The 18456-nt window shown below is 39.9% G+C and overlaps 1 protein-coding gene across 1 annotated transcript in view; it reads left to right on the top strand.

Moving 5' to 3' along the window:
* Window positions 1-18456, top strand: part of LOC109968687 (collagen alpha-1(I) chain) — an 84556-nt gene that overhangs the window by 52884 nt on the left and 13216 nt on the right. The window contains exons 8-28 of the mRNA XM_020615145.1: window positions 332-376; window positions 694-813; window positions 2838-2876; window positions 2974-3027; window positions 3146-3199; window positions 5311-5418; window positions 5562-5615; window positions 6032-6085; window positions 6290-6334; window positions 6934-6987; window positions 7254-7298; window positions 7370-7423; window positions 7687-7731; window positions 7839-7892; window positions 8001-8045; window positions 8970-9023; window positions 9570-9614; window positions 9695-9748; window positions 10108-10215; window positions 10474-10527; window positions 11410-11463. Of these exons, the coding sequence (XP_020470801.1) occupies window positions 332-376; window positions 694-813; window positions 2838-2876; window positions 2974-3027; window positions 3146-3199; window positions 5311-5418; window positions 5562-5615; window positions 6032-6085; window positions 6290-6334; window positions 6934-6987; window positions 7254-7298; window positions 7370-7423; window positions 7687-7731; window positions 7839-7892; window positions 8001-8045; window positions 8970-9023; window positions 9570-9614; window positions 9695-9748; window positions 10108-10215; window positions 10474-10527; window positions 11410-11463 (1239 nt within the window). The remainder of the gene's footprint in view (window positions 1-331; window positions 377-693; window positions 814-2837; window positions 2877-2973; window positions 3028-3145; window positions 3200-5310; window positions 5419-5561; window positions 5616-6031; window positions 6086-6289; window positions 6335-6933; window positions 6988-7253; window positions 7299-7369; window positions 7424-7686; window positions 7732-7838; window positions 7893-8000; window positions 8046-8969; window positions 9024-9569; window positions 9615-9694; window positions 9749-10107; window positions 10216-10473; window positions 10528-11409; window positions 11464-18456) is intronic.

Below are 18456 nucleotides of genomic sequence, written 5' to 3'. Positions count from 1 at the left end.
TACAATAAATGAGAATGCAACAAAACTTACTGATCAAGCAGAAATATTGAAAATCTCTGATTGGTTAGAGAGATAAATCCCACTCAACAACTGAGAAGCTAATGTCTCTGTGCTGCTGCCAGTGCTGCTCAATGAGTCCGGGTCACAGGAGGCTTCGACAGCACCTCTACACATTATGCTTCACAAGTTTTTGAGCATATTTCTAAAACAAAAATATTAGAAAAAAGCTACATACTGTAATTATAATAAATAATATTCTGTGTCTTGGAGGATGCTTTTTTTCTTATAGTGTTGTGAGCTGTTTTATTGAGGGCTGCTACTGTTTTCACAGGGCTGTCCTGGTGAGCCTGGCCTGCCCGGGTTTAAAGGTGATAAGGTAAAAGAGCCTTGTTAAACAGCCTATGATAAGGTGTTAAATTAGTCCACTTGACTTAAGATTTAAGTGACGTTCTGTTCTGTGCACCTCTGAAACAACATCCAGGCCCATAATTTGCTTTAATTTCCCTTTAGACATTTTAATACCTATAGCTATAAACTGCTGTTCCCTCTTCCATTATGTCTGCGGGTCTTTTATTTATGTCAGAGCTCTAATGCTGCCTCAGATAACTTCGGTGATGTAATATTATGAAAGCAAGGCTGGCAAAATTTGATTTGTCTTACACAAATGTGCCATTTACATTATGCCTTCCACAGGGTAAGATGGGCCCTGAAGGAAGTCCAGGACAAAGGGGGGAACCAGGACCTCCTGGACCAGCAGGTTTGCCAACACTCTACCTGTGGAGGAACACCGCTGAGGAATGGGCTGCCTTCCAGGTATGATGTAACCACAATGTACTCATTCTATTTAGTTCAGTATTTGCACTTTGTTGGAAATAATTTCTTATCTCCTGTCGACTGGTGGCAGTGTAGGCCATTAGTCAGACATTTGGCTTTCACTTATACATTTGAAATGCTCTCAGACATATGTGAAATACATGATACTGAAGGTCCTCTCTTATACTACTGAAAATACTCATACTATGAGATGGATATCAGTTGTATAAGAGTGCATTGTCAGTTGTATATGTGAAATAATTTTTCAGGATAATATAAAAGACATATCAGTAGTGCATGTGTGAGTAAGGGCAGCACGGTGGCACAGTGGTTAGCACCGTTGCCTCACAGCGCGAAGGTTCCAGGTTCGGGCCCCACCTAGGACCTTTCTGTGTGGAGTTTGCATGTTCTCCCCGTGCTTGCGTGGGTTCTCTCCGGGTACTCCGGCTTCCTCCCACAGTCCAAAGACATGCAGCTTAGGTTGATTGGTGTCTCTAAATTGCCCATAGGAGTGCATGTGCGTGTGTGGTTGTTTGTCTATGTGTTAGCCCTGCGATGGATTGGCGACCTGTCCAGGGTGTACCCCGCCTTCGCCCGATTGCCGGCCGGGATTGGCTCCGGCCCCACCCGTGACCCCGCTCAGGGATTAAGTGGTAGAAAATGAATGAATGAATGTGTGAGTAATTTCAGTAGTATATGAGACAGTCGTCACTTGACAAAGAAGTCATTGTAGTCTGAGGTTGTCTTTGTGGAGTTTCTAAGTCTCTTTGGTACTTTCAGAAGTGAACTAATTTTTAGATTCCTACTGGCAGCTTATACTCAGCATGAACTGCATATTACCAGTCAAGCATATGGGTAAACTGTGGACAAAGCTCCTGTTCTATACCATAATGTCTCTCTCATGTAACCTGTGTCTGACACATGAAAAAATAATTATGGAGCTGTCCCATCAGAGGGACAGCTCGGGTCGGCTGTTTTAGGCACAAGGTCAGAGAGGCCAGATTGAGGTGGTTTGGACATGTGCAGAGGAGGGATAGTGGTTATATTGGTAGAAGGATGTTGGAGATGGAACTGCCAGGCAAGAGGTCAAGAGGAAGGCCAAAGAGGAGATATATGGATGTGCTAAAAAAGGACATGAAGTTAATTGGTGTGAGAGTAGAGGATGCTGAGGATAGAGTTAGGTGGAAACAGATGATTCGCTGTAGCGACCCCTAACGGGAACAGCCGCAAGAAGAAGAAGAAAAAGAAGATGGTTAAGTTTATGGTTTAGTGATTAGCCTACATATTTGGTATCATTACCGATCAACAGCAGGTGGGCACTGAGATCACACATAAAACTGCAGAAGCTCTCTCATCACTGAAAGAAGTTACCAGCCATACACATTTTTGTAATTCTGAGCAACACACAGCTGTGTCACAGTTGTGATGCAAAATCTTTAAAAAGACGGTTAGCACCCAAGCAGACTGTTTCTCCCGTGGTTTTTGTGCTAAGCTAGGCAAAATGCACACTAGACTGATCGCATTACTGAACGGAGCAACATGAAACTGATGTATATCTTTTCACTGTGGTCAGCTAGCACATTTGACAATGTTCCTGTAAACATCTGAACCAGCTGGAAGTCCTCAGAGATGATGATGAAAAACCTTGACCCTGCAGTTATTGTGTATCCAGCCTGATGCTCTGTCCTGTTCTGTTTCATCTCTGTGCAGTGGCCACAGCTGTCTGTCATACTGTACCAGTATGTCAGCATGATGGAGAATTGCAAAGCTGTTATTGAAAAAAGTCTGGTAGTACTCTCATTTATGAAGATAACTGTGTGCTTTGAACTTCATGTGAACAGACTGCAGAATGAGAGTCCTATAGGTTTTTAACAGCCAAAACTATAGAGTGTGAAAGATGATAATGGATTCATTAAAAATCATGTTTTCCTAAACATTGATATACACTCTTTATTTCCTTTTGTTTAATTTTCTGTATTTTTATTTCTTGGTCTGTAACTCCTGTGTTTCAATTCCTCCCATAGCAGACCAGTTTCTACCAGTTACTTCATGCTGGATGGCCTGTAAGTATGCTGTGATGATTAATATTCAGGGATTTACTGTAGTTGTTTTGTTAGTTCCCACTGACTTGAGGCTGGTATCTTCTTTGCGAGCTTGCAGAGTAAAGAAGGGCCTGCAGGGTCACCTGGAGAGATAGGCAAGCCCGGCATACAGGTCAGAGATGGGCTCACTGCACAGTTATGACAAGTTGTGAACCAGAAAACATAACACATTTTCAAAAATTCTGTGTTGAATATGGTGAACAGTATTTTTTCCTGATCTTCTTTGGCAGGGGCCACCTGGTGAACCTGGGGAGCGTGGACAACCAGGGATGCCAGGAGAGATGGTAACTGTCATCACTTACTGTCCACAAATAATGACAAAACACATTTATATAGTGTTATTTTTAGTATTATATAGTGTGTGAGAGAATGTCGAGTGTTGTCTTTGTGTTTTATCACTGTGTAGCCATGCCAGTGAGACCACTCTTTTGTTTCTACAGCAGGGGTTCCCAAACCTTTTCAGCCTGAGACCCAAAAGAGAAATGTGGTCTCTCTCCAGGACCCAAACTTGTAAAAATCATTAATTGCTACAACATCTGCAACTGTAAACTGCCAATAACAATCACAACAAATCCTGAATTCAAAATGTAGCCTATATAAAATGTGTATTTCATTACAGCAACAATGAAATTGCTGAGAGTACAGTAATGTTAAATATCACACCACCTTATAACACTGACTTGTATGAAATAAGCTTAACCCTCCTGTTTTGTTGCGGGTCAAATTGACCCACGAACATAACTGCTGAGCAGGCATCACCTGAGAAATGAACATAACAAGAGGGTTCCCTCCTGTTATGTTCATTTCTTCATATCAAATATTTGTCTCATTTAAAGCAGGTGGGTCAATTTGACCCACAACATAACAGGAGGGTTAATGTGGACTGTCATCAAATTCTATTCATTACATTCAGTAGTGGTCTAACTGTACAATAGGCAACTATAAGCTACTATATAGGCTGTAAAGCGGTTTGGGAGAAAAACCTATCGGCCCACCGGAAAAATCCATGAACTTTGATGCCTGCCGAGATGAGGTTGAGAAAAGACAGAGGGGGAGAGAGAGAGCCTTGCGCACAGTATCTGAGCTGAACAGATCTATATGGAAAAATGAGTGATTTTCTTCTATTTTGATTGGGGAAATGAATTAACATATCATAGCATTATTAAAACAGGTCAAGGACCTGTTTTGGGTCATGACCCTAAGTTTGGGAAAGGCTGTTCTACAGGAATAGTGGTGATCTTGTCTGTGATGCCACCTCATTCTCTGTCAGCATTGATTTCTACATGTATGCATGGATGTGTTTTTTCGCTGTGGGATGTCTGTGTGGTGCAGAGCAAGTGTTTTCCAAACGGAGGCTCTGGACTCCCCACAAAGGGTCATAAGATAAATTTCAAAATTACATTTATTTTGTTCATAGCTTTCCCCTTATATTTGCTGGATAACATTATGATTCTCTGTGTGACGCCACAAGCTATTAACAACTTGCTGATATATGCAACCTGTGACAACTGGACACAAACAGACAGGGCTTTGTTTTAAAGGTCACATTCCAGAAGGGCTGAGAACCACTAGTCTGGACAAATCTGCTCTGAAATGTGCAGCCGCCAGTTCGATCCCCAGACCGGCAGGACCAGTCTGGGTGGGGGAGGTGGTGTGAAACTCTGTTTCATGTCACTGTGAATTGAATATTTTTGAGTGTTGAACATCTGGTTGGACAAAACAAGCTATTTGAATTTGTAATTTTTTTTTATTGACTGATGAATCAATTGTTCACTAATGAGATCATTTTTAGCTGTGTGTGTGTGTGTGTGTGTGTGTGTGTGTGTGTGTGTGTGTGTGTGTAAATGCATGAGAGTGTAGTATTAAAAACCAATGCATTGCTTGTAGTGGTTTGAAAAAAGAAACTAATTTATCATGCCCCCACCCACTACCACAAAAACTGAGGAGCTCCAGTCAGTCTTGCAACACAAGCTCTTAAAAATCTGACATGCATTTCAAATAGAACACATTTGAGTTGAATTTAGAATTTTTCACTGCTGGCCCCCAAATCCAAACATTTTCTGCAGGTTGGGCTGAGAACACTATATCCTTCATCAGCAGCAGCTTGAAAGATAACCTTGTCAGTAGCAGGACAGGTGGTTTAGCCATTCACTGTGAATCTCTGTGTATGTTTTCCACCTGTCTTTAGGCAGAGTTACTGCAGACCACATTCTTCTAGACAGCATGTTGTTATTCAGGTGATCTTCACAGTATAGGCTTATAATTTTTGATATATAGTAACAATCCTAGTTTCATGTTCATGGTCCCTGGTTCCTGTTCATGTCGACTAGCAGGCTAATAGGGAAGCAGCTGGTATCACCAGTGGCCAATCTCTGATGATTAATGTGCCTGGCAGGGTGAGCAGGGTGCCAGGGGCCCTCCAGGACGAGGTGGGGCCCCAGGGAGAGATGGAGAAAATGGAGAAGATGGTCAGCCCGGCTCACCTGGTGCTCCTGGATCACAGGTGGGTTCTTTCCACTTATTAGTTGTAAACAGTTAAATGGCACACAGAACACTGTCTAGTAGGAGTGTGTTATAAGTGGTAAATGGTGTTTTTCTTTTTCCCCATCGGTTGAAATATTTCTATCTTGTCCTAACTGACATCAGGGCCCCTGGGGATACAGGGGAGAGCGAGGGTCCAAAGGAGAAGAAGGTGAAGAGGTGAGACATATAACAGCAGCCAGTTGCTAACTTTGGCAACCTGTTGATTAGTGCTGTGCAGATGGTGTTTGCAGGCTGAAAACTAAAGAAAAGAAAGAGCTGAAAGATGCTACAGCTCTCTGTAGAACTGATGTGAACTATTGTGAGACAACTGACACAAAACCACCATTCACATACATGCAACTATGTGATCTGTTGGTAGTGCAGAAATATTGATCATAGTTGTTTTAAACCTGGATTTGATGAGGTCCTTGTAGCATAAACATTGTTGTAGGATTTGAAAAATGTTTTTACATAATTTCAGTTTAAAAGCGGTCACTCAGTATGTGAAATTGATTGATGCTCATGTATGCAGGATGAGACAACAAAGAAATTACTTTACCACTGCAGACAATCATTTTTCTCTGCCTCCCCAGGGTCTTATTGGCCTCAGGGGTCCACAAGGGGAAATTGGTGAACCTGGTGAGAAGGTACTCTGACAGATTCTATGATCATATTTATCCAAAGAATTTAAATTTGTATTAGTATTTTTTGTGCCTGTGTTACTGCCACAGTGGTTCAACATTAATGAAAGACCTCTGGTGCTCTGTGGTGTTGTTGAAGTATGAAGATGTATGTCTTTTCTAACAGTACAGTGCTGTAATGGTGAGGTAGTGTGTTCTGTTCTTGTCTAGGGCTCAGATGGTTTACCTGGCCCACCTGGTGTCATCGGACCTCCAGTGAGTCTCTCTCCTATTAATGCATCTTAAGGTTTTGTTTGTATGTGCAACAAACCAGGATTTCACATTACGTTCAACCCCTTTGTAAAGAAAGCAGGTCGTTAATGAGCCACAAGCGTTTCTTCTTTATCTGCAGCTTAAAGCCGCTTATACAATAAGAAGATTTCATGTACTGTCTGCTGGATAAGATAAGATGCCAACATGTTACAGGGTCAATTTACAAACAACAGGAATGAGACTAACAGTCGTCCTTGTGTGAAACATCCTTACACATCCATCTGGTGTAAAATAAGAGGAACAAAACAAACTAAGCTTTTATAAAAGTGAGGCACGTGTTTCTGAATCCATTTTAATCCCTGACCCAGTCCCTCTTTGAAATGAGTAGTGACGCAGTGTCTTACTGTTTTGTTTCTTCAGTCCTTATTGTGGTTTATTTTTGGTCTGCTTGGCATGAAATCAGAATCTCTGCCTCACAATATTAGCACTCTGGCCAGTAGTTGCTAATCTGAACGATTAATCCTCACTGTGAAAGTAGTTTATTGTATTATAACGATACATTGTTAATAGGGTGACATGGGTGACTTGACTCTTCTCTGCAGGGGCCTCAGGGGGTCCGAGGTGGCTACGGGCCAGAGGGGCCATGCGGGCCTGATGTGAGTGGTGTCCTATCAAACTGCTTGCTTGAGAAATTGGTCTTAAGCATTTGAATAACACTGTCACATTTTTGGCACTTTGCTGTTACTTTTCTGCTTCACTGTTTCATGGTGTGGTGATCTTGACATTTAAAAAAGAACAATATATCAGAGGCCTTAAACCAGCGTCATCATTTGACCATAGAAGATCTTGACTTGGCCACCTGATGGACAATGACGAGATGTAGGACAGTGTATCATTCATGCTGTTATGTACTTGTTAACAGGGGCCGAGCGGACTGCACGGCCTCCCTGGTCTGCCAGGGCCAATGGTAAGTAGACGCATTAATTAGACAAATCATTTGTCTCCGTGCCAAGTGTGACATTTGTGTTTGTCTCACAGGGTGCAGCAGGTGTTACAGGACGAGTTGGAGCACAAGGGGTTAATGGCTCAAGGGTAGGTTTACACTACAATAAGTATTTATAATAGTAGGTCGAAAGTTAAAGCTGGCTTTCCTCTTTTCTAGATAATTGATTAAATGCTGTAAAATATTGCTTGTTCTGTCCAACCAATGATACAGAAACTGAAAATGTTCTGTTTCCAGTAGAAGCCAGCAAATGTTAGTGTTTCAGAAGCTGAAACCAGAGAATGTATAGCATTTGTACTTGATGATTTTGGGTAACATCCTTTGTGTGTCAATCATTTATTATTTCTTTTAGGGGGACACGGGCCCTGCTGGCAGTGTTGGCCCCAAAGGCCCACAGGTACACATTTTAATTGGTTGTGTTTATGCGATAGGTATGGTACGCATTCAACTTGCTGGAGACTATGTTTGGCATACAATATGTTATTTTCTTTTTCTTCCACTTAGGGGCCTCCAGGTTTAGAGGGGCAGATGGGGTCTCCAGGGCACCGAGGACCCCAAGTGAGTACAGTTCAGGACAAGACTGTTACTTTTGATTTGTTTTGTTGCCGATTCATTCACTTCAGTCTGTAAAGTGCAAGACAGTGATGTCAGTATGAATCTTAACAGGGACACCCAGGACTAATTGGTGCTCCTGGACCCAAAGGAGATCCTGTAAGTTTGTTATCATCATGTGCAGTGTGTTGCATTTTTTCTTGTTTTGTTTTCCAAAGCAAACCTCAGTGACCGCTGAGGAGATTTTGTTTGAACTTGAAAGGAACTACACAAAAAAATGTGTATGTTTGGTTTATATTTCACAATAAATCAACTTCTCATACCACGTTTAGGTGTTTGCTATAAGGAATTAAATAATACATGTGTATGGTGAATCAGTTTTAGATGCACAGTCTCTGCTGTTACTCAACAGACAGGTCAGAGCTGTAAACATGTCTGGTTTTTTGGTACATCAGAATTTTGATCCAAGAACCTCTAGCACCAAGTGTCAAGATTTACCATTTGAAGTCAGTTTATTTTAGTTATATCCACTGTGGTGTTTGAAGCTGATCTATGAGGGACCAGTAAACAAATATCTATAAATGTCAGACTATAAAAAGTCAAGGGAGAGAATGAAGAAAGACAGGCGTTTATTAAGAAAGTATGATAAAGTCTGTCTTATTCTCAGATTCAGTATCATTCAACTCTTATCTATATTTAAAACCTTTGGCAGCACAGGCTTGGTTTAACTTCTGTCATAACTGTTTTATTTCCATTAAATAAAATTCAGTGTGACCTGTTTCTTGGCTGATTTCCATAGTTACTTAATGATTGATAAAAAATAAATATTTAAATAACAGACAGGGTAGGGGTTTGAAATTTCACTGTGGTTAATAGAGAAGCATGTGTAAAGGTTTAAGAATCACCATTTTAGTCCTAGTCATATTCGTTATACACTTCAGGATAATGTGCATGAGGAAGAGTACACAGCAATGCATTAGCATGTAAAAGCAGCTGATGGAGTGGATCTAACCTTCTAAAAACACACTCCAGTCTCTTATCATTTTCTCTTGTATTGTTTGCTTTCCTTTGTTTACATATTAGGGGCCTACGGGACCCATGGGTGCTCGGGGGGATCCTGGCTTTGAGGGGCCCATGGTGAGTTGCACTTGAACACCTTCTTCATGGTGTTGCACTGTTACATTACAGTGACACACATGTAGAAACTGACTGTATATGAACAGACTAGATGTATGTTAAAAGCAGTTGTGAATGTAGAGATCTGTGTCAGTTTTGTAACCAGTCCCCTAACGTTTGTCAGTGCAGCAGCTCACAGATCACACAAACAGACTGTACCATAGGATGTATTTTCAAATTGATATATAAATATCAATGTATATAACCACAACACTGGCTGACGACATGCTGCAGCTTCACACTGCCATCTACTGGTTGTACTTGATCATGACATGATTCTAAGAGACACCTAAGCCTCTTTGTTTATTATCATTCCCTGCTGCATTTCAATAGATTTATCTCTAGTTTTCAGACTGATGCACTGTAAAATAACATCTTTAGCTGCCATTTAATCTTTTATTTCTTTTCTTGATACTTTATTAGTTATTCCTTAATGATTACTTGGTCTATTGTCATGTTTCCATTTTTTAACTAAATGTGACCTTTTTGGCCTTCTATTTTTGACAGGGCACATGGGGACAACAAGGTCCTATGGGTTTTCCTGGACTAACAGTAGGTGCTCATTTCAATATATATATTTACAACAAGGCATAATTGACCAAGTGTATGTTTGACCTTTTTCTCTTTTACAGGGTAACAGGGGACGACATGGGGACAAGGGGGATCCAGGACTGAAAGGCGACAAAGTAAGAGCCAGCAGCTTTCTGTAATATCCTAGAGGAATCGTTTGACATTGTGGAAAATATATTTATTTGATTTGTTGCGCAGAGTTTCATGTAGATAAGAAGATCAATACAAGTCATTGTCTGCATGGAAACTGTGAAGGTAAAGCTGACAGCCAGTTTAGCTTATAGTGGAAACAGAGAAACAGCTAGCTTGATTCTGTGCACAGGCAACGAAATCCACATACCAGCACCTCTTAAACTGCCTTATTAACACATTATACTATGTTTGTTTAATCACGACAGAAAAAGAAAAACGTTCCTTGTATGTCTCGTAGAGGTCTCTGTGCCTCATCCTAGATACATTTCTGTTTTTCTCTCAGGGTGTTCAGGGAGCAGCAGGCATTAGGGGTCCTCAAGGAGAAAGGGGCCCCGCTGGCTTCCCAGGCTTCCCAGGGACCGAGGGCCAGCCTGGTCCCAAAGGCGCTGAGGTACACTGAACACCACTGATTAAACTGTGTTCCTTTTCCCTATATATTTCTAAACAGTCCTTTTCAGTAAACATCCCACCTGTTGTTTTAACATCTACATGTTGATGTTCCCTGGCAACAAACAAAAATCTTTTCATCATCAGAATAATAACCATCTGTGTAGACTTTTAGGCTAATATTGTGTTACACACTTTCTTAACCAGCAGAAAGAATGTGAAAATGAATTAAGCTCGACTGATTTTAGAATTCTTCATTCAGGGCACAAACGGTGAAACTGGCCCTCAGGGAAAACAGGGTCACCAAGGGCTAAAGGTCAGTGATGCATCCCGAGATCTAAACATGTCAGACTTCACGTTTTGATCCAAATGTCACATTTAACTATGAAACAGTTGTTGTTGTTGTTGTTTTCTGACATTAATGAACAACATTTTAACTGCTCTTGTTGTTTTCTGACATTAATGAACAACTTTTAAGGTGAATTTAAGACACTCCCAGAGTAACTGTTTTTATGTTTTTATACTTTTTTTGTTGTATTATTTCCTTGTAAATACGTTGGGCTTTAATTAAAATCACTTGTTACAGCTAGAGTCACTTTTGACCTCCTACTAAATGTTTAATAAGTTGTTAAAATATAACAACATGAATTATATTTTTTTTAGTCTACCTTTTAAACTTAAGGTAAAATCTTAAGAGATTTTTTATGAGATAATTAATGAGGCCAGGTATGACAGGTATTTCCAACAGAATTTTAGTAACATGTGGATGACACATCTTTCTATCTATTCCTCGTATATTTTTGAGGGGTTTCCAGATTTCTATCTTTTATTCTAAAATGAAGTGAACAGGGATGTTCAGTGGCTGCCTCTTAAAACATCCAGTGTAATTAATCACCTTTTCTGATCTATGGAATTCACCTGTTATGATATTTATTAGCAAAGATTATTTTAATGGTGATTAAAAGTAAATCTCTAGCCATTTATTTTGGTAAGTTTTCTAACATTACAACTAAGTATTAATGTCCACATCAATTCACCCATTTTAAAAACCAAGAACGTCCAATTTATTTAATTGTTGTTATGGACAAAAGTGTATCTAAATGTAGTTTGAAGAAGATGACAAGTCACAAATGAACACAATAAATACAACTGGATATTGATTCTTGCCACATTCATTAATATTTGATCCTCTTTAAAGGGGAACAGGGGACCAGATGGACGTAACGGCAGACCAGGAGACAGAGGGATCAAGGTATAATACTACTGAATATGTGTATGGTATAGCAGCAGCACAGTGGCTCAGAGGAAAATGCTCCAGAGGGTCATTAATACGGCCCAGGACATCGTCGGCTGCCCTCTCCTCACCTCTGGAAGAACTACACAGTTCCCGCTGCCTCAAAAAAGCCCAGATCATCATTAAGGACACTTCACACCCAGGACGTTCACTCTTTGAACTTGACGGTTCAGAGCAATCAAATCAAGGACCACTAGATTCAGGAATAGTCTTTACCGAACAGCAGTTACCACACTCAATGCTGCTAAAATATAATATGCCTGTGTGTGTGAGGGGGGGGCGTGAGTGGTCTGTTGTTTATTTCGTTTCTTTAGTGGTTATCTTTTTTATATGGTCTTATTTCATATGTTGTGTTTTTTTCTATTGCTGTACCGACTGGAGGTCACTCTAAAATTTCATGGTATGTGTTACAATGACAATAAAGGATTATCTTATCTATCTTATCTGAACCGTTTCAATTAAAACAAATCACAGAAACCTGTGTATACATTTTTAGATTGGGGCTGATCTATTGATTTTTTTAAACATCCAAATATCTCTATCAGTATGAAAAATCCAGTATTTGGAGTAAAGCCATCCAAGAGGAGTGGAGGCAGATTAATGCTCAAGGTTTTATAATCACAAATCTAACTAACTGTCACATGTTTGTTGTAATGTACACATACTCTATTTCTGGCCAAATGTTTGCCAGGATGGCAGAATTCACATGGAAATATTATGGATGATACAACTTATTTAATTATAACAAATAACACCTATTTTAGCAAACTCTGCCTTCAATATAGATTTCTGCTAAATCACATCGTGTCTATTGCCTAAGATGTCCCAGATGACCCATTTCACTGCAAAATGCTGAGTGTCACACCGATGCCTCATGTCAGAGTCTTTGCAAACAAAAGGATTTTTTAGAAATACAAGAACTGTTCCCTTCTCCACATCAAAACTAGATTTTAATGCTCATGCTGTCGGAGTAACATCAGATTTTTGCTGACATATATAAAACCATAGTGTGTCACAAAGATGGATATAGCACTTTTAAAACTGAACAGGAAATGATGAGAGGCACAAGACTCCAACAGGAAGAAGTTCTTAGAAACACAGCCGAAAGCCTCTCCTCGGTACCCAGGAAATTAGTCATGTACAGCATTAAAAAAAGCCTCAGACACAGATGAAGAGATGAGATGAACCACCATTTTTCATTTAGCTTTAAGCCTGCTCTTCCCAACCATTTTGACATGTGACCACTTATAATGAATCAACTGAGAAACTGGGTTTACTGGGTCTTTCCACACATGTGGAAATGTGTTAACCTAATTGCGACACAGTAACACAAAAAGGTTGTGCCATTAATGACGCAACAGCCCAGAGACACTGTTATAACTCCCACTATAGTGTCATTTAACTACATCACATAAACAATGAGTACCTTTCTACAGTTTTTCACAGGTGCTTTGGCAAATTAACTCAAAACCAAGAATTCTATGTTTGCCACTGTCAAATAGTTCACTTTCCACAACAACTCATGCATGTCAGCATCCATATGGCCAAGTCCAGAGTACACAGATGTGGCTGGAAAGTACTGTTAGCTCTACACCTCAATGAAACAATACTATGTTTGTCTTAAAAAGTGCTGAAATTATAAGCTCTTTTGTCATGAAGTTCTGCAGGCTGCTTTGCCACAGATAAAACCAAAGAAGCTGTGAACAGAGCTGAACTCTGGCTTCTACAAGGATCTCATAAATGGCTTGAATAAAAACACTGGTAGCCCTTAGAAGTGAAGATACTGCAGTCATATTTCAAGCACACTGTTGTCTTTTCTTAGCATCACCAGGCCCACCATGTGTCTTGCTCATACCTGAGAAAATATGATCTCCAAATTGCATTAGTCTGTGATCAAATCGGATTACTCTGCTTTCTGAGTAAATGTGCAGCTCTCAGACATGATCCATAACCTGCTCATTGTGTAAATCCTCACATGGTAAATACGATATCAGCTGTTACAACCTTTTAAACATAAAAGCTTCATAGGTTTCAGTAATGATACAATTTTCATTTGTAACACGCTCATCCTCAATTTTTGTAGTATGAAGATGCAACACCTCAGCCATCATTTCTCACATCACTTCTGCTGTGTTCATTTCTTACAATCAGTGTAATAAAGATGCACGTAGTCCAGGATTAACTGTCCCTCCAGCCTTCACAGACTTACCAGAACTGTGTGTACCTGGTTGGGCTACCTCGAGATACATCTCAAAAGTGGACTCCGGACTCTCCCTGGAACAGAAGACAGTTCATTAGCCTGTTCTATGCATAGTCCAAAATTGTTTCAATCTAAAATTTGCAGACTTGCCTACTATTAATACCATGCTGTTTCACTCATGTGCTGTAAGTGCTTTAACTGAATCTCTCATTTACAAAAATTATTCAGAGCCTTTTCTGTGACACTCCAAACTGTGGTCAGGTGTATTCTGTTTACACTGATCATCGCATGTGCATACACATAAGTAGTATGTGTATAAGACCCCACAGTTCACACTGCATGTCAGGACAAACACCAAGTCATGAAGTTGAAGGAACTCTCTGTAAAAACTAAACTAAACTGTGGTGAGGCACAGATCAGGTCAAGAGTATCAGAATCAGAGCAACTCCAGGTCGAGGAAAGATCATGTAAGAGACTTGGGATGTAACCCTGTTGTCATATTCAGACAGTGAGCACAGGACACTGGTCAGTTGGCCAGAGGTCTTTTGGGAAGTATATCTGTTGAACAGGGCTGTAACTGGCTAGGACATTTGTCGGTCAACTGTCTGTGTGACTATTTGTTCTTTTTTATATACTGTATGTCCTAGACTATGAGAAAATCAACTAGCATAAATTTCAGTGATGACTGACCACATTAACATCTGTATTCAAACGCATAGGAGTGACATGAACCTTTTTCTGAGCATTTAAAAATCAATAAAGACAGCTGCATATGATGCAAGATTGAAACTGAGACCTAATTAAACTGGATTTGTTTGAATAATGAGACAAGCAGCATACTTGTATTTCTGTTGAGACATGGTTATAGCCTAGTTTGAGCTTCTTTTTTCAGTTATGCAGCACCTGTTATTATGTTTTATATGTGCCAAACTGCACTACTACAGAACATAAGACTATACAGTCATGGCCAAACATATTGGCAATCCTGCATTTCTGTCCACTTCTCCCAAAAAACTGTTACAATCACAAATGCTTTGGTAATCTCTGGAGAGTGGCCAGCAAAGAGTCCAGATCAAAATCCCATAGAGCTCCTCTGGAGAGAAGCTGGGAGAATGAGCCCTTTAAATCTGAGAGACCTGGAGCAGTTGCCAATAGAAGAGTGGTCCATAATTCCAGTAGAGAGGTGGAAGAAACTCACTGATGGTTACAGGAAGTGATTGATTGTTAAGTTGAGTGTGTCAATAATTCTGTCCAGTCCATTTTTGGAGTTCTGTGTGGAATGGATGAGATTTGGCTTTTTTTCTTCAGCTTTTTGTGCTGTTCCAATATAAACAAAAGAAATAAACATGAGAATACCAAAGAATTTGTGATTGCAACAATTTTCTGGGAGAAGAGGTGTGTAACCTGACAGAAATGCAGGGGTGCCGATATTTTTGGCCATGACTGTATACTGATGCCTCCTCTGAATTATAATTCATCATTGAAATGTTTTCCCACCACATTTTTGTTAGCTTCCTAGTCCTTCTCAGATGGAGGTATTTTGCAGAAACATAACAAAGGTGGGTAAACTGAACCAATGCAAAATTGCAAAACCAGTCAAAACTGTTAGTCTTTTCTCTTGTATAAGCAGACAATAATGTTTGAAAAACACTTTTAATAAAGTACAACTCTCACCTTTGTGTGTCTTGTCCTAGTAAATTTTGTTATATTTTTCTCCTTTTTCTGGGCAGCAATTTGCTAAATAGTGTCACTGGACCCACATCCGTACATTTTACAGTGTCATCACTGAAATGGATATTCCTCCCAGAGGGAAGAATTGAGCAAATTGGTTCTTGGTGCGCCAAAATAAGGAGAATATGAAAACATAATGGAGGTCGGCACTGCCTTCTATTGTAATGCACACTTGCCGACAAAAAAATAAAATTTAATAAAACAAAGGTTCAACTAGAAGAGTCTCAGTTGACTGACAGACCTCTCGACTGTTTGACCAGTTGACTTTTTAGTACTTTATTATTTGCCTGTTAAAGTAACCTTTGGTGATCTTTGTAAAAAAGATAGGTATCACATTGTTCATGAGAAAGAAGCATGTCACTGAGTGCAGGTGGCTCGCTCGTGTGTGTTCAACAGTTTCTGGACAACACTGGAGGTCTACAGCACAGGTGGACAGCCTAATTTACAGACATTACACTGAGTACACAAAATTCTTTAGTCTCTGTACAGAATTTACGGAAAATAACCAAGACACAGAAAATCACTGGCCTTATCCTTGAAGAAAGTCATAGTTAACATAGACTGGCTGCATAAACTGTGACATTTCATCATAATACATCTTATGCTAATCCAATAACTGCCACACTGATGTTAAAGAATAAAACACTGGGGTGTTTACCAACAACAAAATCAGTTTTATGAAACACATTTGTTAATGAGCAAGATGTCCCACACAAGTTTGGGACCTTGCCATAGTCGTCCACGATATGCTGATTCTGAAAATGTCTTGTCTGCAATGTGCAAAAATTATATTACTAACAAGATTTTGACAACTTAGTGTTATTATTATTATTATTAGTAGTAGTATTACTGTCCTTGTGAAGCCAAGTTCACAGCTTCATAAAGATCAATGCATCTTTATTAAATTGTACTATTGTGATGGTGCAAAAGTGACATTAATATTACTACAACAATTGTAACTCAAACCCTGAGTAATCTCTTGTGTATACACGATAACGTGACACAAAAACAAGACCAAAATGACTTTGTTTATTTTGTGTTTAACACTAATAACAGATTAGCCGTAGCCCTACAGTATTTATATCATGTCAGAGGAGTTGAGTTGGGCTACAGGTAAACACAAATACATCTGCCAAAGGCCAGCATTTCTGTACTGAAAAGTGGAAACTAGCGCCCAGTTTAAGATGGAAATCGGTCACAGTTGTCATGTTTACACTAGCTATGCGCAGCCTAATGCTACAGAACTATGCTCCTAAATCACTACTAATGTTAGCCCTATCTGTCTCAACCTGTGCCCGAATGTTTTATCAACATGTAAATGACTAGTATACTTCAAAACCATATAAAGGTTTACATTTAAAATACACAGTTTTTTAATTCAGAACAGTACAGTGCCAGTGTTTTAACCGGTGTCGCAACAAGTCAGGGCCTGGCACTATAATGTATCTTCCAGTGACTCACTGGAACAAAGCTAACAGAGCAGCAAACTACTAACAGCCTCCAGCAAAGCAGCGGACAAACATTCTTACTTGATTCGAGACCCCATCCTTATTTCTCACACTGCCGTGGCTGGCAGCAGATTACAGTGCGCAGACGCGTCTGTCCGGAGGTGTTTTTCTAATGCTAACCTGTCACACAGACCTGTACAACGCCATGGTCTGCCTACATGCGTTAATCATGCTCTGCCTCCCGCGAAACTCTGGGACTTGTAGTTCTATTGTAGAACATGTTTATTTAAATGCAGAACAATCTAGTACTAGAAACTACAGCTCCCATACTGCATATTGTAGACGATTGGGTCGCGTGATAAGATTTTCTGCCAATGTGGCCAATATAGGTAGGTGTTATTTACTTTACCTGTAGGCTACTCTACAATAGTATAAACGTATACTTTCTGATGTTTTATTGCTGATTAATAATCAAATGTACTTAGATCAATTACTTGGAGAGGGTCAAAAGCGACCGATAAATATAAGCCTTTGGGATACTTACCTAAAAATCTTTTGCCATGACGATGATAATGGAAACGTTACATAAGGTCCTCCGAATCTCCGTTTAGTAGATATCTCTCCAAGTTAAGTAAAAGTGCCGTCAGGTGGGGAGTTTACCACAAACCCTGAAGCTGTAGACACAAGTATGGTCAATGTTTCCACAGTTTTCCTCGACCTGTGGCTTCATATATCCGAAGACGCCGTTGACCGTATGTATTCACGAAGGAGACAGCATTAATAAATACAGTCAGGTGCACCTGGTGATTGTGTGGCATACACAGTATTTACATGTTTTGAATCTGTTTTACATAGCAGCTCCACCTATATCATACAGCTAGTACAGATAAAGAAGTTAGCAGACAATTAAAATTACAGACAGGGGGTTTATACTCTGAACAACAGTTAAAGCCAGTGTCTCCCTTGTGTCCTATACAAACTGTATGTGCTGGGGTGATTTATTCATTAAGTTAGTTAGTATCACATATGTCTATGTCAATCAATCAATCAAACAAACAAACTTTATTGCCAAGTATTATTAAAACACAATGGCTCCTGATGCTCACAAATAAACAGAATAAAAATCAAATAAAAACCAGATAATATGCACACATATACAAGATTTTAAAAATTAGCTATTCAGTTTTTAAAATAATTACTGTATTGTTCGCTGCATCTTGTTATACACATAAGCATGGGTTAAGTGTCCATCAGAGTGACGGCCCAGGAGAAGAAACTGTCCTTGTGTCTGGTTGTTTTGGCTTACAGTGAACCTGTAGCACTGTCCAGAGGGGAGAAGGTCAAACAGTTTGTGTACAGGGTGTGAGGGGTCTCCAGAAATCTTCTCCGCCCTCCTTTTGACCTGTGAGGTGTACAGGTGCTCCATGCAGGGTAGCCTGGCACCGATGGTTCTTTCTGCAGTCCTGAATGTCTGTTGGAGTCTGTTCCTGTCCTCTTTGATTGCCAAACCACACAGTGATGGAAGAGCTGAGAACAGACTCAGTGATGCCTCTATAGAACTGTATCAGCAGC

Source organism: Monopterus albus, unplaced genomic scaffold (assembly GCF_001952655.1).
Source record: "Monopterus albus unplaced genomic scaffold, M_albus_1.0 scaffold158.1, whole genome shotgun sequence".
NCBI lineage: Eukaryota > Metazoa > Chordata > Actinopteri > Synbranchiformes > Synbranchidae > Monopterus > Monopterus albus.
Note: the sequence above shows the minus strand (reverse complement) of the source record. Positions and strands in the feature narration are given on the sequence as shown.